A 25,125-nucleotide genomic window follows, 5' to 3' on the forward strand; every position below is an offset into this window, starting at 1 on the left:
AACCCACAATAGGACATTACAGAAGACTTCTTAAACAAAGTTTTATTTATAAAGTTTCATCTACCCACATAAGAAAATGAAGTGGTAGCAAACACTGCGAGCAGTGTTTGTGTATTGCAGAACCTGTACCTCATAGGAAACTTCTTTGACTCCCTGGACAAGTGATTTTTCACTGCCACAATGCTGTTCATACAGTGAAGAGCCTTGCCCTCTCTCTGTAAGAGGCGCTTCATCACGATGCAGTCCATTCAAGCGAGAGTCTGCAGCAGCAGTATTTTCTCATTAATGCAGAACCTATGCAAGACCACCATGAGATTTTCCCCACAGCGTGAGACCTGGCGCTCCATGGCCAGGCGAAAATCTTCTTTCACTCCTTTAGTTATACCACGGGTAACTGTGTGATGCCTTAAGCCATAAAGGAGAGAAAGACAGACAAAAATCAAGTGATGGTTATTTGGTGTATTACAGTAATCTAAAAGGTGCTGCATGTCGCTTACTATGTATCTACTGTCCATACCTGAGTTTATATATGGAGAGCCAAATAGCCTGTGCTATGCTATTTCTTAAGAAAACATGTGTTTAATAAGTTGCAAGTCTTTCAACAGTTACAAGGTTCCATAAAAGTCTGTACTCTCACTACTTTGATAATGACTGTTGTGGGGAAAAAAATGTTGCTGTTCTGGCTAACAGGAAAATCCAGTGTCTTAACCCAGTTATATACAGTGTGTTCTTGCTTGGGGAAAGGTTGTGGGTTATTTTTTTTCCTTCTACCTTTGCTGCCCAGGCCACTTCCTCCTTGTAATCACTTCTATAAATGGCTGGGGTTGAAAGAAGAGTGAAAAGATGAACCTGCTTTCTGTGGAAGAAGGGGACAGGTGGCAACCACCATGAAGAGCAGAGGGTATCTTGTACCGATAGGAATGTGCAGGAAGGAGCTACATTATCCTGAGGGCACTGATAGCTCTGACTAATGAAAGGTGCAGTGAATGCTTCACAGGCCAACAAAAAGCTCAAATCAAGCCAGGCTGTGAGTCTCTGTCAGTAGAAGCTAGCTCTTGTGGAGATGCGAGACACCAGCCGGGGATTACATGTATTCTCAGAAGAAGTTCAGAACTTGTTCTCAAGCAGAACAAAGGCCCAGCTACTGAGCAAGCTAAAGTGATGCTGGCTGGGGAAATTTGGGATTATTGCCCTGCTAGATGCTGTTCTTATCAACAGTTCTTTGTCCTCACCCTGGCTTGTAGCACTCAATCCTCCCTCCTGCCCTTAAAACAATGTTCTGCAGCACCAAAGCACTACAATTCACCTGCACTGTGCAGAATGTTGTAACATCTACCTGCAAACCATACTTGGGAAGGGAAGCAAAAGTTATGCCCTGAACTAAAAACCTAGTGCTACTAGAGGAGCAGCATAAATTAGAGAGAAATGCACAATGCTGATGTTGAGACAAGTCTGAGTCATGGCTAAGAAGAGAAGAGCTGGATTGAACCCAGCAAGCCCACCGAAAGAAAAGAAACATAAGGGTGAGGGCAGCCATGCCAAGCCAGAGATGCTGGAAACAAGAAAAGGAAAAGTCTGGGAATTGCTCTCGCCAACACCACCACCCCTACCTTCATTTAAATCAGCACATCCAGCATTTGAGAAGAGACTGCTCTGCCAAAACAGCAGTGACCTCTGTATCATGGAAAATGCAAAGAGGCTAGCCTGGAGCATAGTGGGCAATTCATTGATGAGCTAGCCTGAGAGAAGCAAAACTGCACTGAAAATACTCCAGCCTATTCAGAGGTCACAGGGTAAGCCCTGTTTTCCATCTTAAAACATTGCTGGCAGCCGAGTGTTATGGTCAGTTACAGCCTAAAGGAGAATATCCAACCTACAGCTACTGAGCAAGCCAGCAGCAATTTGGAAGATGTGTGTCATGTAACAGCTGGAAAACAGAGTTCAGAACAACTTTAAATGAATAAAAGTAGCTATGAACTGATCCAGTAACCAGTATCTTGGAAAGAAAGGGTTATACTCTTGCTAATATGTGACTGAGCACTGGTACCATGTTGGAGGATTTCTACATTTGTGTTTAAATTCAACAGTGATTATTAGATTGAAAGGACACAGATACTGGCAACTTATGGGAAAAAGAAAAATAAATGTTATCATAGAACAACATGGCTTGCCAGGCAATGTAGGTACAAATGGAGAAGAAAATAAAAAGATAAATATTGAGTAACAAATTGCTGAAAACCATGGGCAGTAAAACATGTTGACAAAACACAGCACATTATGAGTGGGGTTTTTCCACTTGGTACCTGTCAGCAGTCTGTATGCTGGGCTGTAGCACAGGTATGAATTCCTGCTGCAGTAACCCCATGGGAGGGCTAGAAGTCCTTTAAGAAACAGCAAACAGCAGCATTCAAACACCCACACACCAACTCCCCCTCCGGTGCACAACAACTCCAGAAAAAGGGGCAACAAAAGAACTTGGGTGAGACCACACAGCAGTGACCACCGGGCAGCTGACAGGGTGCAGGACCCTAAGCACCAAGCATGCAAGTACCCCCAGATTTCATTGCAAGGCTGTTCTGCAGCTGTGGTCTAAACATATACCCATACTTTTGAACAGTTACACTGGGAGAAAGGACAGTGGTAGTGCAAAACCAATTCACAGTTGTACACTGATGAACTGTGCCAGCTTTTCCCAGGAAGCATGTCAGACAGAGAAGATTTAATCAGAGGAGCACTGCGGATACCACAGCTTCCCTGCAGAGCTGGCAAGAGCATGTCAGTGAACAAGGTGAGCCCACGACTGGGAGTGAAGGGATCTACTGCTGAGCCCAAGCCGAGTGAATGCACACAGCAGGTATGGGCCAAGTTGAGTACATGACAGTGTGTGTTACAGGTTGCCTACGTTTCTTTTCATTAGCCTACAGATGGCCTTTTTCACCTTTTCTAATTCAAACTACATACAAAACTGGCTGTTAGAGGATGGCACAATGTCAGAGCACAAACACCTACTCGGAACAACCTCCCATTTATGGCCAGGGCCATGGGAACTAGCCACCAAAAGGTGTCTCAGCTGAAAGATAGTTTGTCTTCTTGCATGTTCAAGGACTGAATTTCACAGTTCAGTCCTTGTCTCTGTGTGCTGTGTGTAACAAGAAAATAACTTATGTACAGCCTAGAGCAAACCCAGTGCCCCACTGAAGGAGAAACAAAAAATTGATTATATACAGAACCTAAATCTTGCCAGGCGCCCTCACAGATGCTAAGGGAGCAGAGAAGCAGGACTTGCACTTACATGCCTATAATACCGAGTTGGGGGCCTACTGTCCAGTCTCACAGGTGGGCATTTGGGTTACTATCTGTAATTTATTGACGTATACAGATGGAGAGCTATGCTTATAAATGTCAAGTAAAGACAGGACATTTTTATAGTACAGAAACAGTCTATAATAATCTGAAATAAAATATTCACAAGAATTATTCAATCAAATGAGATTTTTTCATGAGTTCTTGGCATGAATGAGCCCAGGGCTTGCAAAAATGGGTATGGGGAACAGAAAATACGAAGAAACAGCAAGATGTTATTGGTCCCAGAATGGCAGATGTTTGCAAAAGGGATTCTGCACAACTGTGTCATCATTCCTGTTTGCAAGGTCTGCAGTTATAACTAGGCATACCCAAGTGCCCAGTCAGAATAAAAAGTACACTTTCAACATACATTGTTTCCCTTCAAACCCACTGAGCTTTTCTTCCGCTGTCCCCAAGGGGGGAGATGTGGTGGGCAAGTGATTAGAGGCAGAACACTCAGCTCTCACATCACGTAGTTCACTAGGCTAGGATTAGACTAATTAGAGTAAGATTTAATAAAAAGAGGAGCGTGATATTAATCACTCATTGCTTGCATGTTGTTCTCCTCTTTCACCTCACTAGCTAACACTGCCACCACTGACACGGCAGAACTACAAAACTTGGCTTGTCTAGAATGGAGTTCCAAAGCACTCTGGATGAATTCAGAGCTCACCATCAAGTCTTGCTGATGCTGCAAACAGAACGAACTGGCTGTGTCACCAGTTAAAACCAAAACCATGGACCCTCATATTCTTACAACGGATACAAGCAAAGGGAGCTTTTACAAGCTGCATATATATTTTGCAGGACTTGTTTGCAAGTCTGCAGGTTACAAAGATCTTACTTCAGCTTTTGAAAACCACCTTGCAGTTTGCCCTCCTGGGTTTTGAAAAATGTATATAATTTCCTATAACGTGTAGGTATTGAGTAAAAGTACTGGAAGAAGAATGTGAAATTCACCTGGGGAGGAAATGTCCTGTAAGTCACAAAACAAGAAGCTATCCTTACAAAAACATGTACCCGTAATACATTTTCCATCAATGAAGATGCAGGATTGCTATGTACATTCATGCTGAGGAAAGATTAGGCAAAGGAGTAACTGCTTTGTCTTTGCACTGCTGTGGCAAACTTCAGATTGAGTCTTCCTGTTTGTGACTGCACAGTGTCTGAGCTTCCTCTGCTCATTATTGGGAGGTTGGTGCAGCAGCTCATACAACCAGAACCAGTGACAGTTTTGAAACATCAGATTTTGAGCCTACTAACCACTGTTCCAAGAAACAGCTGTGCCAGCACACTTATCTAAAATCAGTGTGGGGAGGGCTTCAGTGCTCCTGAGGCCAATACCTCTGGGTGACACCATCCTGAGCCTCACAGCCATCCAGCTAAAAACCTGCCTGGGGTGCTAGGGAAGTAGATGGCATCTCCAAGTAGTGGACTACACCCCACACTCTCCCTCCCATCAGCTCTCTGATGAAGTGGTTCCTGTTCTACACATCTCAGCTGCATAAAAGACACTGTACACGGCTTTTCTGGCTGGATGCTATATTTAACCATTTTGGTTCAGTAAGCAATGAACTTCTCTTCTACAAGCATTTCCCTAATTCAGGAAACAACACTGGTCAAAAGGAGGTCAAAGAGAGATTTCTGTCTTGCTAGAGATGCTGCTCACTACATACTTCCTGACTGGTGGAGTCACAACTGTAAGTAAGAGCTACCACACCAATCAAAATAGAAGCCATGACTCAAAGAAATAGCACCGAACTATTGCAACTAACTTGAGACAGCAGCTAAGAAGTTACCAGACGTAGTCGTGGGTGCTAAGCCCTGTTGCTGACAAAGCTTATTCACATCATACGTAGCAAAGCATATCCTGATTCTTGTTTTCAGGCAGCTGGTTACAAGCAATGAGGATAAGAGACTGAAAATCTAGAGCCTAGACGAGAAAATTCTCTGTCACATAAATAAGCATCTGTATTTCTTCTTTTCCTTTTCTCTTCTTTAATTACATCTAGTATCCCATTTCTCTGTTGGTTACCTAGAACTCTGGAAAATCTGTCTACTAGTCTAAATTTGGATCCAGTTGTCTCATGTTAGGATCCCACGTTTTGTAAAACTTTAGCCCATTTCTAGTTAGTGAATAGCCAGAATACTATACCCAAACTGGAATTTCAACAAACTTAGCACTCCCCCTCTTACAAAGCAAAATACCACAAGTTCTAATAAATAACCAGGATGTTCCAAAACATTCTGCCACTAAAACCCTGCAGCAGATACTTGTTCAGTCTTGACTCAAAACTAAGAACACCTAGGAAGTTAATCTAAATTATTTTCTTCAGCATCTCATAAGAAGCTAAGCTGAATAAGCTTATTCAGTACATAGCAAGAGATGACCTGCTAGTTCTGACACAGAGGTTAGTAGAGTTTACCTGGAGTGTAATTTAAATTATGCTTTATACCCAAGTTCTCAATCATTGTGGTCTTCTAGAACTTTGTTTACAACAAATAGTGCTTTCTGGTGAGCATTACCCTTCAGCACAATTAGCAACACCACCTTTCACTCAGACCTGACTATTTAAAGAATTCCTGCAAAGTACAAGTGTCTGATTGAAAGACCAATACTGTAATCACTTTAATATCAATTGATTCTAAAGCAAATGCCATACTTGGAAATAAAATTATGTAAAAGTAGGAGTTTAAGGTTGAAGACCAAAAAAAAAAAACAAACCACCAAAACCCTCACAAGTCAGCAGGAGAATCAGAAAAAACTCACTGCCTTGTCTGAATTCCTTATGCAATTCTTTTAAGCTCAAAGACATGACAAACTTACTATCCAGAAGATTACATGAAAACAAAGACAATCAACAACCACCAACCAACCAACCAACAACTCCCATTTTTTCCACCCCAAAGAAAACAGTAAATGCTTTTTTATACTTACTTGATTAACATTGCTTGATTTGGTAGCAGTTCCAGATGAATTTTCCCTCCTTCCTGTGTTCTTAAATAAGCGAATTCCTCCAACATATCAATATCTGAAGAAAATGTTAAGGATCTGAGTAGGAATAAAACAATAGAGAACACTCCTTCTTATCTCTCACACCTGAAGCCACACTGCTGAAAGGACAGTCAAAATGAACAGCTATTGAAGTATCTTGTTCTTGAAAGTGATAAAGAAGATCAAAGCATGTACTCCTAATCCTCCACAAATTCATGAGAATTCATGGCTTTTTAAAGAGCAAAAACACATACGTCAGTCAATTTCTTTCTTCATTTCTTTATATGTAGAGTCAGACAGAGGTAATGAAATCTCCTCTCTCCAAACAAATTCCCTGGTTGTTTTTATTTACTTTGCCTGCATTGCAGGTTATCAAAGCAGTGCAAACTGAAGCTGGGACTGAAGGAAATGCTGCCACAGTGGCACATACCACTTTTTTTAGTTTTCTATTTTGGTTCCTTTATACAGGTTTTCTTCTTTCCCTCCCCCCTCTTTTAACACCAGAGGGTTTTTTAGTTGTATCGGATAGGAGTTAGACCCCTTGCTTCCTACGGACCATGGCTGCACATCTATTTAGGCTAAACATTAAACTGTCCGTGTGCGCATGCTGATCCGAGCATATGTCAGATACCTGAGTACAGAAATGAGACACGCTTTGCATTAACTTTGACATAGCTCATTATCTTACCCATGCAAAGCATTTCATGAACAACAGTCAAAATCATTCAACTCGTTGAAGCATAGGTACCACTTTATTGTTTCCAATAACAACTTTGTAGTACAATACCCTACAAACTGTACTGAAAAGACTGCTTGAGCTGCTGCTGTTCTTCTGAATAGAAGTGCAATTGCAATGTACTTAAGGGAACCCTCAGGTGCCAGAACAGGTGACACATTTACAGTCCCTTGTGCACTACCTATTACAAGAGGCTTGCATGGTATGGAAATGAACACAGAGTATGATTCAGGGACAGAACTGCTGCTGAAACTATCTAATGGCTTTTTCAACACCCCAGCACATAGCTTTGGATGTGAAAGACATTCTTGGTTAGAGAAAGGATACTCGTGACATAGTTGAAAAAATTCTCATACTGGAAGTTTCCTTGTTGGCAGATTTTGTTGATGGCTTTCAGGAACAAGTTCTCACCCCTTGGCCACTCATGCTGAAGCAGAACAACTACATGGCCCAGCGCCATATCATCTCTGCTGTCTGTGAAAGCTCTGAGCTTCAGGGAAAAAATGGGCATAGAGACAATCAGGAAACACATGTTACTTTTAGAAATATACAGGATTCATCTCACCTACATCTGTGCAAATACACAAGAAGTTGTCTAGGACCATATTTCATTCTGCCTTAATATGCACATTTAAAATAGGTTGGACATTTCCAGCCTATTTCCAGGCAGATAGTAACATATTCTCTCCACTGACCTATAAGGGAAGTCTGAATACAGACAAAAGTATCTTGAAATTAATTCTATCTCCCTGCCCAGAACTAAAACAAATATAAGAGGAAAAAAAGAGAACACTCCCCTCCCTCCACCAACACTCCCTCCCCTGCAAAAAAAAAAGGAAAAAAAAAAAGAGCCTCCACAAACCTCTATAGGTGAGGAGCACTGGAAGCACAGCCCTTCACACCTCATCATACCACTCTGATGAGGCCATGCAGTTTCCAGACTCCAGATACATCAACTAGGTCTTAGAGACAGCATAGAATTCAAAGCCTTATAGCTTACCTTGAAACAAGCTAACAATAGGTGAAGGCAGTAAGGCATGATTGCTCTACTGGTACATGGCCAAAGCTTCAAATCAGACCCTGCAACAGAACAGTTTAGCATACACCTCTTTAGCAGTCTCATGATGATTGAAGTTTGAAAGAAATTAGAATTGAGGAAAAGAAATCTACAATTGCCAAATCTCAGGCATGGAGAAAAACCTTAGAGGTATATTATGAATTATTCAAAACATGAAGTTACACATTTTAAAATCTTTTCTTCATTTCTCTTTTCCTGTGGCAGGAATTTGCCACCAATATACTTTAATAGGTACCAGCAGGAAAGCCACTCACAAAATCAAGAGGGGATAAAAAACTTCCTCTCTTCTTGTGATCCAGAAGGAGAAGAACTATATACTCAATGAAAACGCATGAACTAAATTGAACTGACACTAAGTTTAGGTTAGTAGCAATGCCATACCTTTCCTGAATTTAGACTTGACTTTAGGTTGCTCCTCTTGTACTCTACCTCCTTCTTGTATTGGAAGTGAAATACAGCACATGAGGTCAAGCACTTTTTCACAGGTTTGCTAGAAAAAGAACAATAGGGACATGATAATGCTAAGTCTAACTGAAATTCTTCAAATTCATATATGATTAAAAATTTCAGATATGCAAAATTAAAAAACAATCACAAAATATTCTGCTAGAACTTGAGTGGACTTAATGCATAACTTGGTTTTGCTGAGCAGAAAGATGCAGCTCTCATTAAACAATCTCCGAGAGCTTGCCCAAGTCATTTGAACTGTGAACAAAATATGTATTGACATTCTTCATTTCAGGAGTTTAAGATCAGTACAACTGCAATAAGAAACTATTTTACTTTGAAGGATTAAGTTTTCAAATGAATTATTAGAATAGCTTTTAAAAGCTTGTTCTGTCTGTAGTAAAAATAGAAAGGAAAATGGCAATCTGACAGCATGACAGAAATGCAATGAATTTTTAATGCTATTTCCTACAGACGCTAAGAGGCCTGTGGGGATATTATCACATTTCCAGTAAACTTAGTAAACCAGAAGGGACAGAAAGACTTGCTCAGTAGTACTAGCATGATGCTAGATCCTAAGAGACACAGCCTTTATTATAAGTGCTGACACTGACTGACCTAAGACCACCATGCACTTCTGTAATATTAAAACCACAAAGTATGTATTGCAAACGTAAAGCAAGTTCAGAGGTCAGCCCAGACAATACTGTTCTAGAGTCTCTTATACTGTCAGCTGATAACTAATTCCTAAGATGTTCACAGTATTTTCTTTTCTATAAACCTTTTCTTTCCCCTGCCACATGAAGCCTATACCTAAAAATGTTCCCCTCAGTATTTGACATTGTTTCAGTAAAGTTAAGGACTTCAAATTTAAGGTTACTTTTATGGACAACTCAAACAGTTGCAGATATGGAAAATCATAACTAAACCCCAAAAATCGTAACTACCAGACTATCTATGAGAGATGCTACGGGACAGTTAATGTGCCAGGAAGTGCAATTCTTCTCCTTATGAGGCATGGATTTTTCACTGTTTCATACCCTGTTGAAAGCAAGCTAATGGGAAATTTCAAAGGAAGAAGACAAACAGGAATCACAGGGCCAGATGATGAAGAACCAGTGTATGGGATGCTGTACGTACCCGATATTCTCCAAGGGCAAAATGACATGTTGCTAACTGGATTAGTGCTCTCTGATTTTCTAGTGATCCTTGACCTGTAATTTGCTGTGGAGAATGAGAGCCCTGAAGAGCTGCTAAGTGATGTAGGCTGCTAATTGCTTTCTTGTACTGCCCCTTTAGAAAGAAGATACAAAAGGACAGTGTTAGGATCTTCTGTATACACTGGACAGAAAGACAGAAATAAAATTTCCCTTAGAGAAAGCTTCCAAAACATAGTGTGTCGAAATAACAGGGCTTCAGAATTTTGATTTAGAACACTCTCCAGGGATGGGTGTAGATCGACTGCTTGCAAGGCAGTGAGAGGACAAACAGAATTCTGCTTTAAAAAGCCGGCTTAGAAATCACGTTTGTAACTGAAACAAATAATTGTGCTCTTCAGGGTTAATCATTACTTTATTTAGAGGAATAAAGCTTAAAATAGCTCCTGTTCAAGTAAAAGTACAGGCAAAATAAAAGACCCCCAAGGGAATAAACATAAAAAAACAAGCTTTGTTCTATAGATGATATCTGGAATGAGCACAATCACCCTGATTTCTGAGGAGACTGATAAATTTTAACTGAGACCTGTTAAAATTTTCTGCTGCTTGAAAATTTTTCTCTGTGTTCCAATATAATGTACGTTAGATGAATAAAATGCACTTTCCTTCCATAACATTATATATAACCCTGGGAAAGTGATGGAACACCTTATCCTTGGTGCCATCTTAAGGCATATCAAGGATAAGAGGGTTATGAGGGGCAGTCAACATGGCTTCACCAGGGGGAAATCATGTTTGACCGATCTCTTAGCCTTTTATGAGGAAGTAACACGGTGGATGGATGATGGCAGAGCGGTGGATGTGGTCTACCTTGACTTCAGCAAAGCATTTGACACAGTCTCCCACAGCATCCTCACGGCTAAATTGAGGAAGTGTGGACTGGATGATCAGGTAGTGAGGTGGACTGCGAACTGGCTGAAGGAGAGAAGCCAGAGAGTTGTAGTCTATGGGGCTGAGTCTAGTTGGAGGCCTGTAACTAGTGGAGTGCCTCAAGGGTCAGTACTGGGACCGGTATTATTTAATATATTCATCAATGATTTAGATGAGGGAATTGAGTGTACTATCAGCAAGTTTGCTGATGACACTAAGCTGGGAGGAGTGGCTGACACGCCAGAAGGCTGTGCTGCCATCCAGCGAGACCTGGACAGGCTGGAGAGTTGGGCAGGGAATAACTTGATGAAATATAACAAGGGAAAGTGTAGAGTCCTGCATCTGGGCAGGAACAACCCCAGGTTCCAGTATAGGTTGGGAAACGACCTGTTAGAGAGCAGTGGAGGGGAGAGGGACCTGGGGGTCCTAGTGGACGACAGGATGACCATGAGCCAACACTGTGCCCTTGTGGCCAAGAAAGCCAATGGCATCCTGGGGTGTATTAGAAGAGGGGTGGTTAGTAGGTCGAGAGAGGTCCTCCTTCCCCTCTACTCTGCCCTGGTGAGACCCCATCTGGAATATTGTGTCCAGTTCTGGGCCCCTCAGTTCAAGAAGGACAGGGAGCTGCTGGAGAGAGTCCAGCGCAGGGCAACAAAGATGATTAGGGGAGTGGAGCATCTCCCTTATGAGGAAAGACTGAGGGAGCTGGGTCTCTATAGTTTGGAGAAGAGGAGACTGAGGGGTGACCTTATTAGTGTATATAAATATATAAAGGGGGAGTGTCACAAGGATGGAGCCAGGCTCTACTCAGTGGCAAACAATGATAGGACAAGGGGTAATGGGTACAAACTGGAACACAAGAGGTTCCACTTAAACTTGAGAAAAAACTTCTTCTCGGTGAGGGTGACGGAACACTGGAACAGGCTGCCCAGGGAGGTTGTGGAGTCTCCTTCCCTGGAGACATTCAAAACCCGCCTGGACACATTCCTGTGTAACACCATCTAGGTGTTCCTGCTCCGGCAGGGGGACTGGACTAGATGATCTTTCGAGGTCCCTTCTAATCTCTAGCATACTGTGATACTGTGATAACACTATATACATCTACTGGTCAAAATACCATCACAGAGATCTTTTCCATATGCCAAAACTCAACAAACAGCTATTGGGACAGGAATATCCTGAGCTGTGGTAAGAAGGGTATGGTTCCATCCCCATAAGGGTCATGCTTTAAAGGATAAAATCAGTACATACTTAATGCAGTCAGCTGGCTAATCAGAACAGCTATTCACAAGAAGGAAGAGCAACATAATGGTGTCATTTTTACTAGTTTCTACATTTTTTTTTACCTGGTAGATGATCATGTCTGTAAGAAAGATTCTTAACCAAAGCCAGCTGTCCGTCTTCCATGCCAAACAAATTCTAGTGAACTCTGCATAAATGGTCAGAGAGGAAAAATTAGAAGAGAAAATGAAGCATTTCATGGCTTTGGGTTAAAGCTCACTTATCTAGAAGAAAAAAATAGCTGAATTTAATAATAATTAAGAAACCACCAAACCAAAACCCTAACCAAACAAAACCATAAGAGTGTGAAATCTCTCAAATATGAGATACTCTCTTCCTATACAATCATACGTTGATTTACAGTGTCGAACAAATCCAAAAGCAGCTCGGTGGTACTATTTGCCTGCATTTTTAAGAGAAACTTGCTCTGAAGATTATCACACCAGATATTATTGAAAGGGAGAGACACATTAAAGACACATCTTCAGTATTAAGTAAAGCAGCCGCTAGCAGCACATCCTCACTGAGATAGCAGCACTACTATTAACCAACTGCTCCTTCAGTAATGGCTGCTTCCAAGAGAAGTGGGTGCGAATAAATAACTAAATCTAGGAACAAAATATTCAGAAATGCAACAACTGATAAAGCTTCTTATTAGAACTTCAATTAAAAATACTCAGAACCCAAAGTAAATTCAATTTTAAGGATTCACAATGACAGGAATTATATTTTAACAACGGTAAAATTACGTCTACGCGCAGCAATGAAGCCTAAATGCAACTCTGCCTCCAGTTAGCCTTACCTTTGTCTAGTGATTCCAGTGAATAGAGCAGCTCCCAGCTCTCTCTTGCCAGTTTAAAGCTCTCTAATACTTCAATAGAGTTTGCAAGATCTGCCTTGTTTACTGTAATATGTCGACTTCGTGCCTTCCCAGAAGGATCCTCATCATCTGAGCTCTGCTTAAGCATCAGTTTAAAACAGAGATTAATTTCTTAACTTACACTTATTTCAAAGGACTCTAAAGTCACAGAAGTTCCACTGAACACAAGAAAACAATTCTGTACTAGAGATGCCAAGGTCCTAGTTCAAGTGCTGTTATGTGACTTTTTTTGCTTAGCTTGTTTTAATATTACAACAACTGATTTTCTACCAAGAAACTCAGTGGTATAGTGTGATAAACAATATCCCAAAAGAATTTATTCTGTTAAATGCAGTGTACTGCCACTGAGCTTCAGCCAGATTATCTGTTAGGAGTATGTACATACTTCACACTTTATCACCTAAAGTGGCATCATGCAAAGAAAATGTAATTCTTGTACTTCTGTGTACTTCCACCAGCAGAGAAATTCTATAAAACTGTGGGTTTCTACTATTAAAGAAATAGATGTATTCACAGTTTCAATCACGAAAAGTCAATTGGTTTGGAGGTTTAGCTGTAAAACACCTGACTGACATACCTACCATTTCTAACAGCTTCTGCAGTTTCTGCTGAACTCCTTCAAGTTAAAGCATTCACTTCAGCACACACATGTCTACAGCAACTGCTACAAAAATTATTTTATTCTTGCCAGCTTTAACAAAAAAAATCTTTGAAAATTGTAGTTGTGAACAGCTACTCCAGGATAGCTCTAAAAACACATCTATTACATCTATATTAAAACGACTTTTGTCTCAATTTCAGTACCTGCACCATTCTTGTTAAGAACAAAAAAGTCTGGAAAAGTTACCATTGTCTTTTCTCTTCCTTCAGCAAGTTTCCTCTTTTTGTGTATGTGTTTGTTACGATCAATATCCGTATCACCATAGATGTTGGTCACATCTTCAAGAAGAACCAGTGGGGTTTGGTTTGGAGCATTTGGACCTGAATTTAAAGATAAATTAATTCAAGATGGCTCTAAACTGATCTGAAAGATCTCATGCCTACATCAAGCTGGTTTTATTTCCTTCACAAATAATGACTAGAGCAATGCTAGAGAAAACAATCTAAAATTGGTTCATTTAAGTTGCATAAGCTTAAACTATGCTTGTAAAGCTATGGTTTTCTCAAAGCAGCCTTACAGTAAAGGTCAGAATGCATTTCCCAGACACCACAAGAATTTGCCTGGGAGCTTCAAAATATCTTTGAATCTTTTTCTTTCCAACAGGCACAAGATAGACTCAGGCAGAAGCTGTTCTCTTATCAAGCACTACTTGCTTTTATGTAAGTACAATAAACCAAATGGCTTTGAAGTTAACAGCCACAAACATGGCAAAGCACAGCAATGGTCTCAAAACATTCACATGAGAAACCAAAGCAATATGCTGACAGGCACTGATGTCTCAAATAAGTGAGTATATTTTATCACAAGATTTCCCTGAGTATCGTTCAGTGTCAGCTTTGTCCCCACTAATTTCAGTGTACAGAATTAAACCTTTAGTTGACTGCCAGAGCCCATCATCACTCCCCAAAGCCTCTAAAGAAGCCTCATTTCAAAGCACAAAAGGCTTAATTTCTACTTCCACTGGTGTCACAGAACATCCAGTGGGATCTGGTACCTGTAATTTCAGATCTTGGTGCTTAAGTTTCATTAGATATAGAATAGTGACAACACTTCTTAATCTCAAACAACATGGGTATATGGCCACTATTGAGAGGGCTTTCCTTCTGAAAACACTTTGTGCTTTTGCATAATAAAGTTATATATATATATGTGTGCAAAGCTCAGACAAAGAGAAATATAAAGGAAAGGGGAAACCCATTGATCTGTTTTCCCTTTTTGAAATTCCCACTAGACAAGACAGTAGTGCAGACAAGTATTTTCAGTATATGCATTTATTTGTAGAAAGCTATGAGGCTAAGGCCTCATGCATAAATGCAAAAAAATTAATTTCAGAGCTTAGTATAAGGGCAATTCATTTCATCTCTTGACAGAAAAGAACCTGTATTAAGCTTTTTCCATCTACCCAAGGGTAATGTGTAAGAAGCCCACTACAACAGAATTTTTTTTACAAGAAATCACCAACCTGGCATGCTTAGAAAATAATATTCTCTCTTCTGACTTGTTTCAACTAAATACCACCATGAAATGTCCCTTACACAAAGGCTACAACACATTTAAATCACCTCTCCTGTACTACCATGTATTCTGCTGTGTTGGACTCTAACCTGTGCAAACTGAAAACAGAGTCAAGTCATAATGCAGGAAACAGCATGCATGAGAACCACACATGAAAGTACAACTAGGATGCTGGAAGAGTTTTATCACTAGAATCTCAAGAGCTGCCTCTTGTAGCACCTGAGAAGAAAAGAGTGGGTTTTTCTTTCACTCATACTACTTTGAATGACTACTAACTGCATTGCTTTCCAAATAAATACTTGTTTCTCAGTAGCAGTCAAGATCATTGTAGCATTTCTTCCAAAATCTTCAATCTTAAACCAAAACTAAACCTAACCTCAGCCTTGACTTGGGCTGCAAGCCTTCTTTTATATTACTAGAAGTTACAAAGCCATACAAAGAGCAATGCTGTGTTTGTGTCTAACCAAGCTCTAGAATCTAAGCTTACAGAGTTTATAATTGATTTCTAGCACAGAGTTTTATAAATAACACCCTAGAAGCATCAGCCCAAACAGTGACTCCTGCCAAGCCTTCAGGCAGCATGAAAGTTAGGAGAGGTGTGAATTGCCTCATTCATTTCTCAAGTCTCTAGCAAGGCAGACATGAATTATGCAAGAGAAAATGCACTGAAAAAAATTTCTCTCCAGAGGTTTCTTTCCAAGTCCATGCACATGAAAAGAAAGTCATAGATCAAAGATCAGATCAGAATTAAGGAGGATACAGCTTTTTCCCCCACCACTACACTTCCAAAATACATAGAATTCTACATTACCAAAGTGAGTTCTCCAAAGAAAGAGAGGAAAAGCCCTAATGATAGAAAGGATATGCAAGGCACTGAATACTGCTGGACTTTAATGCTAAAGCAGAAATAAGTAGAAGATGCCTTGGAAATATTTTCCTGATGTCAGAAAATCACAAAGGGTACCAGAAATGCTGCACTGAAGGGACTACACTGCTATCTCTTTTTAGCAGCTCAGTCTGAAAACACGAGCTTTAACATACTCAGTTGTACAACTTACAAAGTAGCATTTTCACCAGTGCTTTGCTTCCTTTCTTCCTCAAGTCAGAATCAAGCAGCTAAAACTATATGCACAGTTAAAGTATGTCAGTGCCCCACCATAACTCTTCTTTCCTCTGGATAGAACAAAAAAACCCAACTCAGTTCCTGTATTTGTTAAAGTGACTGCATGTTCTTTGCATACAAGTTGCCATGTTATTTGTCTTCTGAGCTTAGCTATCTTGACACCATTCAACTGATTACCCAACTTTACAGAAAGTTGTTTAAAACCCCATCATTTGCACTGAGTGTTTAATTACTCAGATGATTATTTGCTCCACATAGGAAATAGAAATGAAACTTGTGGACACAAGACAACACAATTTTATCATGAATCAGTAACTGTAGTGTTAATAAGTACTAATTACCTATGGTAATTACCATGTAGTATTAATAAGTACTAATTACCTATGGTATTGTTATTGTTGCAAGGGATTCCCTAACAGTGAGTAAAGAAGCAGAAAATGCACACTACTAAGAGTTGAAAATTCCTCTTTGTGGTGCTATTCCAGTTAAGTTCTAAACAAACTGCAACTTCCAGCTTCTGGGCCATCCCTGAAAAACCCAGTAAATCCCTGAAGAAGCAATCCAAGGTGCTCCAGGCAATCATGATATGCCCCAAATGCAGATTTAAGTGGACAGGAAAAAGCACACATAACATTCATACTTTGAATGTTCAATTTACAAATTAATTACAAATTAGGATTAAGCTGCAAAGCACACCTTAAATATCATGCTAATACTAGACAAAGACAGCAAACTTGGAATCTTGTGAATTTCAGGAAATCTTTTCCTATTCAGTTTTTATTTGATCAATTATAAATCTGTTGTGTGTTCCTAATGCAAAAATATCTTCACTTATTTTGTGGAAGCTTTTGTACAATCTTTTGACTGAAGGAAGCCACGAAAATGTAAGCTCCAAAGAATCAAAGGAGAAAATGAAACAAACACGTTATGCTGATAAAAGAGTAGCAATCAACCCTAGGGGTGTTTCTTGTAACACGCCAAACAGAATTCATTGTTCTGTTACTTTTCTCTTTGCTACACAACTAACTGCTGCTGACCAAGATTGAAACCACAGTGTTAAGTTAAATTGATCTTTGGTCTGATGCACTACAGCAGTTGTCATAAACTACTTCTGCTGGCAAGACTACTTCTGCTGGCTTGGGAGAATTTTTAAGAAGACCCATATCACTCTGTAAAATGATAGTTTCAAAAGACTAATGAGAAAAGATCTTTCAGACATCAGCAATGAAATCACCAAGAACTCTACAAAAGTTGAAACATTAGAAACTAACCTTGAAAGAGTGATGGCTGGATGTTGCTGACATACTGGAATGCATTTTTAAAGAAGACCAGCATTGTGGAATATACTACTTGATTCTTATATTTAATGTGTGCATCGCTATCAAAGTTACTGATGTATCTGCAGAGGTCTTTCATTCGATGTAAAATATCACCAAAACTTCTGAAGAAGAAAGACAGCAATTCAGAATTTTACACAGACTCTGAAACTAAAGGAAAGAATGTACAGTGAACATTAAAAGCTTAATGTTTTGGCTGAGGATATCCCCCTGCTGTACGTCATTGGAAGCTGTGAGTGCACACCAGTGAAACTTCACTAAGCATTCAGTATCATTCTCTTTGCTGAGGCACCTGGGGAAGGATACCCCACAGTACTATAGTTCTTACCCATAACTTTCATCAACCAAGATTTAGTTTAGGAACTAACTTGAAATTGCTCCCAGAATCCATGTTTTTGCTTTACATTGTACAGTGTTAAAAGAAAACCTACAGTGATTTTACACAAAATGTTCTCATGTTAAAATCTTTCTTCAACCCATCTTTTTGAGAATTAAAAGCCAAATTCTCTTTGAGAAGAAATACCTGGAAAAATACAAATTTCTCACCTTCTTCCTTTATCCATTTGCCATTCACACCTCATTCCCACCACAGACAATATTTTAAATAGCCTCTCCCAAGGATCTGTAACCTGTGATGATTTCTCTGTGAGACCATCTATTACATATTTCTGAGAGCTACGCTTGCTTGGAGACATAATATCAGAGGAGTCTTGTGAACCTAGGAAAACCAGCACATTTTTGTCTTCATAAAGAAATCAAAGCAACTTATTTATTTTCAAGGAGGAGACAGGTACATTGGAGCTTTCAGGGTAACCACTCTTTACTGAGAAGGCTACCAGGGACCAATAGGCAATTCTGCATCCTCATACAAGAGAACTGACAGCCTGGATAAGGACATTGTTATCTGGTATCAAAGAACTAAGAAACATCAACTACTACTATTAATCCTTGTTTATGGGATGCACTACATGAAAGTAATGACTTTTTTTTGTTTCATTTATGGATGTCACTTCAGTAATACTAAAATAATAAAATACAGCCTATGAAAGATTAATTTTGTAACAATATTCTTACCTTGATATTGACTTTCTGTCTGTGTAGATCTAGTTACATAGTTAATATAAAATTCTGCTGCTTTATTCAGGTACTTATATAACAAGCTGGCGGGAAGTCGAACATCAGGGTTGTTAATTATCAGAGGAAGAACATCACAAACTAAAAAAGAAAACAAACAAAAAATCCTTTAGATCTGTGGGGTTTGTTCTATCTGTCCTAAGCAAGGTTTCTCAGTCATCAATGTAAGCCTCCATCTCTGGCTGACCATACACCACAAAAGATTACAAAGAACCTCACCTGAACAGCTGTAAGACCAATTTGTACCATATAGCCCACCTGGCCTAATGTAGCCTGAGTTTCTTCTGACTAAAGTGATTTTCTGATTTTAATAGCCTGAAAGTAGCTTACTGAACACAGAATGTTGCCATACTAAAAAGCGTATCATGAAACAAGAACATTAATATTTTCTTACCAAATAATTTTCTAAAACAATTCACTGGGGATTCTTGGTCTTCAATACTTTCAGCATCTAATAACGTTTCTCCAAGGCCTACCTGTATAAGCAGAGGTGAAAATCAAACACTGGACCAGTGGTTTTAGAAACTTTTTAACTGCAATTCAAATTCAGTGGATGCATGAGTAGCAACTCACTATACATGCCAACTGCATGTGCTAGTCTCTAAATTCATAGTTAAACTATCCCTACTTAGTAACAGGTGAAGGAAAAGCAATGCCAGAGGACAGGAAAAGACAACCAAAAGAAAAAATACACATGCAAACGTATCAGTAGACATGCACAGACAACTGAAATCTACAAGGCCTTAAAGTTGCACCTTATCATCTAGGCTGTAGTAACTAACTGCACTCTGCCTGATGCTAGTACAAGTTTGTGTAAGTCAGTCTCAGAACTAAAAGACTTTATACTCTTCAAACTATTTTTATACTATCCTTAAATAAAGTAGGTCACTATTTACACAGCTCCAGCCGTAGCTTCACAAGTCAGAGCAAACAATGCTGTTTCTTATAGTCTAGTCATAACCTCAAAGCACTGCCTTCAATAAGAGTTTACTGACAAAAAGATGAAGCAATATTCTTAGACTGTAATACTCCTCCACACTCTTTTTGTGCTATTCTGACTTTTTAAAAAGCGTGGAATATTTTTTGAATTTACAAAAGAAAACATTGTTTTATTTGCTTCCATTTTTTTCTGCCCAATTTTTCCCTGGTGGTAACCTCAAGATACAGCAATCTGAGCTATTAGCCACAATTAAACATGAGTAAAAAGACTCACCGTCTCCCTAGGCAAAGAAAATACATTTCAGAAAACTGTCAAGAAACACACTCACAATATCCTAAATGGTCACTATGAGCATCTCTTCTCTTACCCCATGTTGCACCACAGTCTCTGGGAAACGTCGCAGAAGTAGTAGCAGCATTTCTGCCCTTTCTAATGTGTTAAAACACTGTTCTGTAGCCTTCAATAGCATTTCACATTGGACCCGACCAGGAAGGGTTTCAAATAATCCTTAGAAAGAAAATAAAATTAAAATCTCTAACTTGCTATGTCTGAATTGTAAACGTTATTGACAAAGTGTAAAAGCCTTGTCACCATCACCTTCCCATGCGGAGCAAAAGAGATTCCCTTATGGTTTTTTCTGCTTTTAGTACCTACGTCTGGAAAAAAAACCCCTCTGTTTCTTTCAGAAAATACCAGATGAATATTTATCTGTGTTTATTTGTGTGCACAAAAAGATTCCTAATGACTGTAATATGACACTTTAAGATGCTTTTCCAAGAATGCTCATTTATGCTTTACTTACATTTCACCTCTACAATTAATACTTCCATTATTAAAAGGTATCTTTTTTCAATTTGAATATCCAATTTAGTGAGACAATAAAAAGAAACCAAAGAAACCAACATACTCTCCCTGCAAGTTTTACGTATTCTCTCTGAAAAAAAAAACACACCCCATGAAAAAGAAAGCATTTCCTTAGCTGGAATGGCTTGTATACAGACTTACACACTGCTTATGCTTAGAGCGTCTGAAGCACATATTCAAACAACAGATTATAATTTGTGTAAGGTGTAAATCCTGCTTTCAAAACTTCCTGTGGTTGCCAGCAGTAAACGCCAAGCCTGTCACTGTTCATTTTCATAACCCCCACTTCATATGTACGAATTCACCCCATTTTCATGATCATTTACTGCTTTCTACAATCAATGGGATTATGATTCCTAAACCCTGTTAAGCCTATTCCCTACACAATCTCTTTTCTAAGTGCTTGTTATTCTGGCAGACTTAAGTCTACCTGTATCAGAGACAAAGCAATGAGAATCAACTTCTTATGTCCCTTTATTTCCTAAGCCTAACACACTGAATGAAACCTCTAATGCTGAACTGATCAAAAAAAACTGCAGCCCCCAAGCAAAGTTACGAAGACCGCCATTTACTTGCTACACAAGGTACATAACCAGAGGTCTTATCTTTAGATTCCTTCAGAAGTCTCTCTATTCACTAAACAAAATCCTTACCTCTTAAAAATTGTGTCTGCTTGTCCTGTGAGTCACTCCTTAATGCTGATGTAATAACGCTAATCTCCCTCCATACAGCAGGTTGGTCTGGAAAATTCACAAACCTGTAATAAAGTTTGAGGCAAAGAATACACAGTGATCAGAAAATCTGTTTCCAAGACAAAACCTTCCTATAAATGGGAATGGGCAAATGGAAAATAAACCCCTCCTTTTTACTGTTTATCTTTAATTAAGAAGACCTTTTCTACTTAATTTACCTACATGGATTTCCAAGAACACACACATTGTATTTCTGGAAACTCCAACATTTATGGAAAGAAGCACCTAGCATAATTGTAGAATTGCAGGTCTGACTACTCACATGTCATAGAGCAGCCTGCCCGCAGACGCTGTCCTTTCAGCATTCCTCTCAATAGTGTACATCTCATACTGCAAGATGGAAGAACAAGAAATCAGCTTTCTTGAACACATTTCTGCATCAGATTGTCCTTCCATTCTAAAAAAGGTCCCAAATTTGCCACAGCAGCCTGAATAACAGAAAACTGAAGGACTGCAACCTTTCTGTAGAAATTAAGAGCTGTGTTTAGACTACCTAATCACACATTAAATTAGTAATAAAATTCTGTATGGTAAGTACTTTACTATTAACATGCTGGCTTTAATTTTACATAAATAAGAAACTTAGTGAGAATTCAAGGAGTTTTTTGACCAGGGTTTGTTTCCAGTCAAATGCAGTGCAAAAACGCAACCTATTACAGAAGCCATAGTAAGAGAGGTACTTTAGATCTCTATTAGAAAAGGCATTTTTTGTTTGGTTGTCTTTTTTGTTGGGTTTTTCTTTTCAAAACCTAAATGTTTCAGCATGTGCAAACACAAGAAGCAGAAAGGGACTTTCCCTTCAGTTATTAAAACCCTAGCACTTGGGGATGTACTCAGCTTGGGAGCAGCTCTGTGGAAAGGGACCTGGGGGTCTTGGTGGACAGCAAGCTCAATGTGAGTTAACAGTGTGCAGCTGCAGCAAAGAAAGCCAACAGGATGCTGGGTTACATCAACAAGGGCATTACCAGCACAGATAAAGATGTCACTGTCCCACTCCACTGTGTGCTTGTCAGGCCACACCTGGAATGCTGTGTTCAGTTTTGGTCCCTGCTATTCCAAAAATATGTGGACAGCCTGGAGAGGGTCCAGAGAAGGCCACAGAGATGGTCAAAGGACTGGGAAGCCTGTCATTGAGAAAAGGCTGAGAGAGCTGGGCTTGTTCAGCCTGGAGAAAAGAAGGCTCACGGGAGACCTTACCACCATGTTCCAGTATTTAAAAGGCGGCTACAAAGAAGATGAAGATTCCCTTTGTACAAGGAATCATATGGAAAAGATGAGGGGTAATTGGCACAAGTTACTCCTGGGGAGATTCCAAACAGGCACAAGAGGGACATTTTTCATTAGAACAACCAGCTATTGCAATAATCTCCCCGGGGAAACGGTAGATTCCCCAACACAGGCCACTGTTAAGATTTAGCTGGACAGGGTGCTAGGACATCTAGTCTAGGTCATACTGCCAAACAGGTTGGACCAGATGACTCCTGAGATCCCTTGCAACCTGGTATTTATGAACACTTTTCACTTCTTTCACAAAGCATTCACAGGAATTGATTTTATTGCAGTGAAACACAACGAGCAGCTACAGGCTCGCCACTCTAATCTTCTTAGTTATTCTTTATTCACTTCTGGACATCCCAGCGAGAACCTGGGCACCCGTGGCACCACAGTGTTTCCATACGTTCTGCGTTTCCCTACAACCTCCCTGCAATGCAAAGCAACGAACAAAGCCTGCAAAAGACCGTTCCGCTGCAGAACACGGGTGCTGGGTCGGGCCCCTCTGGGTACGCCAGGCCAGACCGCTCCGCCAGACCCCGACCTGGACCCCAGCCACAGGCACTGTGGCTGCCTCCGGCCAGAGAAACACCCCCTTCCCTCACTACCCGGCAACAGCCCGCACAGCGACCACCGGCCACCCCGCCCCTCCGCCCCCATTGGACAAGGGACTAGTCAGTCAGGCAGTCAGCGCCCGACGCAAGGCCGCTGGACCCGCGCCGCGCTTTCCTGTCGCGGCGGTGCGGTAGCGGCGGCGCTCACCTGGATGTTGAAGTCTGCGGGGTAGAGGCTCCGCGCCGTGATGAGCCAGGCCTTGGCCGCCCACAGGTCCCCCGCCACCAGCTCGCGGGCCCGCTTCACCAGGAACTCGCAATCCCCCTGCGCCGACATCTTGTACCCTGACCGGCCGCCGGGCGGCGCGCATGCGCCCCGCTAAGCCGGGGCGGGGTGCCCAGCTCCTCTGCTCCTCCCCCCCGCCATCGGCGCGCCGCTGACGGGGTGTGGTGACGTCGCCGTTTTGAAGGCGGGGGGGTTATTGGGGCTGCTGTAGAACCGTTTACGTGTCTGCCTTTTGCGCCCTTCTCGGTCGTGGGACGAAGGTGTCCCTGTCTGTGCCAGGGGGGGTGGAACTAGATCATAGAATCATGGAATGGCTTGGGTGGGAAAGGACCTTAAGATCTAGACCATGTTGCCCAAGGCCTCATGCAACCTGGCCTTGAGCACTGCCAGGGATGGAGCATTCGCAACCTCCCTGGGCAACCTATTCCAGTGCCTCATCACCCTAATAGGAAAGAATTTCCTTCTTATATCCAATCTAAACTTCCCCTGTTTAAGTTTTAACCCGTTACCCCTTGCCCTGTCACTACAGTCCCTAATGAAGAGTCCCTCCCCAGCGTCCCTATAGGCCCCCTTCAGATACTGGAAGGCTGCTATGAGGTCTCCACGCAACCTTCTCTTCTCCAGGATGAACAGCCCCAACCCTCTCAGCCTGTCTTCATACAGGAGGTGCTCCAGTCCCCTGATCATCCTCGTGGCCATTCTCTGGACTTGTTCTGACAGCTCCATGTCGTTTTGATGTTGAGGACACCAGAACTGCACACAATACTCCAAGTGACATCTCACAAGAGCAGGATAGAGGGGCAGGATCACCTCCTTCGACCTGCTGGTCACGTTCCTTTTGATGCAGCCCAGGATACGGTTGGCTTTCTGGGCTGCGAGCGCGCACTGAAGCCGGCTCATGTTCATTTTCTCACCGACCAGCACCCCCAAGGCCTTCTCCGCAGGGCTACTCTGAATCTCTTCTCTGCCCAACCTGTAGCTGTGCCTGGGATTGCTCCGACCCAGGTGTAGGACCTTGCACTTGTCATGGTTAAATTTCATGAGGTTGCCATCTGCCCACTTTACAAGTGTGTCGAGGTCCCTCTGGGTGGCATTCCTTCCCTCCAGCGTATCAACCAAACCACACAGCTTGGTGTCATCGGCAAACTTGCTGAGGGCGCACTCAATCCCACTGTCCATGTCGCCAACAAAGATGTTGAACAAGACCGGTCCCAACACTGATCCCTGAGGGACACCACTCGTTACTGGTCTCCAGCTGGGCATTGAGCCATTGACCACAACTGTTTGCGTGCAGCAAAAGATCTTTGAGGCCCCTTCCAGTCCACACCACTGTATGATTCTGTGTGTCTGTGGTGGCCACTGTCTGGAGCCAGCGAGAGTCAAGGAGCCCAGAGTGGCAAGGGAGTGTAAAGACTTTTGAGTGTGGTGGTAGGCTGAGGAGGGCTTGCAGAGCAGTAAGTTTGGAGTTAGAAGGACTTGTATGGGCATAGAGGACTATGGCAATTTTGTGTAGCCAAGGCTCCCAAAGCTTGTGACTGACCGTAGAGAATAGTAGGAGCAAGGTGAAAGGGGCCTGCTTTTCAGCCTTTGGCAGCTGTTAAAGATAGTTAGTAGGAGACTTTCCAAGCTATCCTCAAGAAACTTGTCTTCTGGCCCTATAGGCAGTGTCATGAATATAATGGTGCTTGATGCTACTGCCTGGCCTTGTGCTTCTCAAAGGTTCTTAATGCCCAGTATCAAGGTCTCCAACAGCAGACGCCAAGGGAAAACAGAACCTTTCACCACAGAAATGCACTTAGCCTTCAACAATGTGCAACTGAGATTTGCTTAAACCAGCA

At 41.2% G+C, this 25,125-nt stretch overlaps 1 protein-coding gene across 6 annotated transcripts; it reads right to left on the reverse strand.

Moving 5' to 3' along the window:
- Positions 1–9: 9 nt before the first annotated feature.
- Positions 10–23,391, reverse strand: INTS10 (integrator complex subunit 10). 6 transcript variants are annotated; one of them, XM_061478746.1, is made up of 18 exons: positions 23,210–23,390; positions 21,438–21,505; positions 21,077–21,180; positions 19,927–20,066; positions 19,014–19,095; positions 18,560–18,700; positions 18,032–18,203; positions 17,420–17,589; positions 13,697–13,830; positions 12,772–12,925; positions 12,035–12,117; positions 9,742–9,894; positions 8,536–8,644; positions 8,077–8,156; positions 7,404–7,566; positions 6,284–6,377; positions 2,304–2,381; positions 10–405 (listed from the first exon to the last, which is right to left on the reverse strand). In XM_061478746.1, exons 1-18 carry the CDS (start codon positions 23,336–23,338, stop codon positions 249–251), a joined length of 2,211 nt encoding a protein of 736 aa, XP_061334730.1. In that variant the 5' UTR covers positions 23,339–23,390; the 3' UTR covers positions 10–248. The 6 variants fall into 6 exon arrangements, with proteins under 6 accessions (XP_061334730.1, XP_061334720.1, XP_061334752.1 ...); XM_061478736.1 differs by having other exon boundaries at positions 12,772–12,928; XM_061478768.1 differs by lacking the exon at positions 9,742–9,894 and having other exon boundaries at positions 12,772–12,928; positions 23,210–23,391.
- Between the last annotated feature and the right edge of the window lie 1,734 nt (positions 23,392–25,125).

The sequence above is a fragment of the Pezoporus flaviventris genome, unplaced genomic scaffold (assembly GCF_033815535.1).
Source record: "Pezoporus flaviventris isolate CSIRO_AGI_PZ_B2104156 unplaced genomic scaffold, CSIRO_AGI_Pfla_v1 ptg000002l, whole genome shotgun sequence".
Classification (NCBI taxonomy): domain Eukaryota; kingdom Metazoa; phylum Chordata; class Aves; order Psittaciformes; family Psittacidae; genus Pezoporus; species Pezoporus flaviventris.

Coding starts and splice junctions, on each gene's coding strand:
- INTS10 (XM_061478736.1), bottom strand. CDS start 23,338: ATGTCGGCGCAGGGGGATTGCGAGTTCCTGGTGAAGCGGGCCCGCGAG. Junction 12,929..13,696: donor AAGGAAGAGAAAAGACAATG/GTAACTTTTCCA, acceptor CTGATGCTTAAG/CAGAGCTCAGATGATGAGGA. Junction 7,567..8,076: donor TATTGTTAGCTTGTTTCAAG/GTAAGCTATAAG, acceptor TTTTCCCTGAAG/CTCAGAGCTTTCACAGACAG.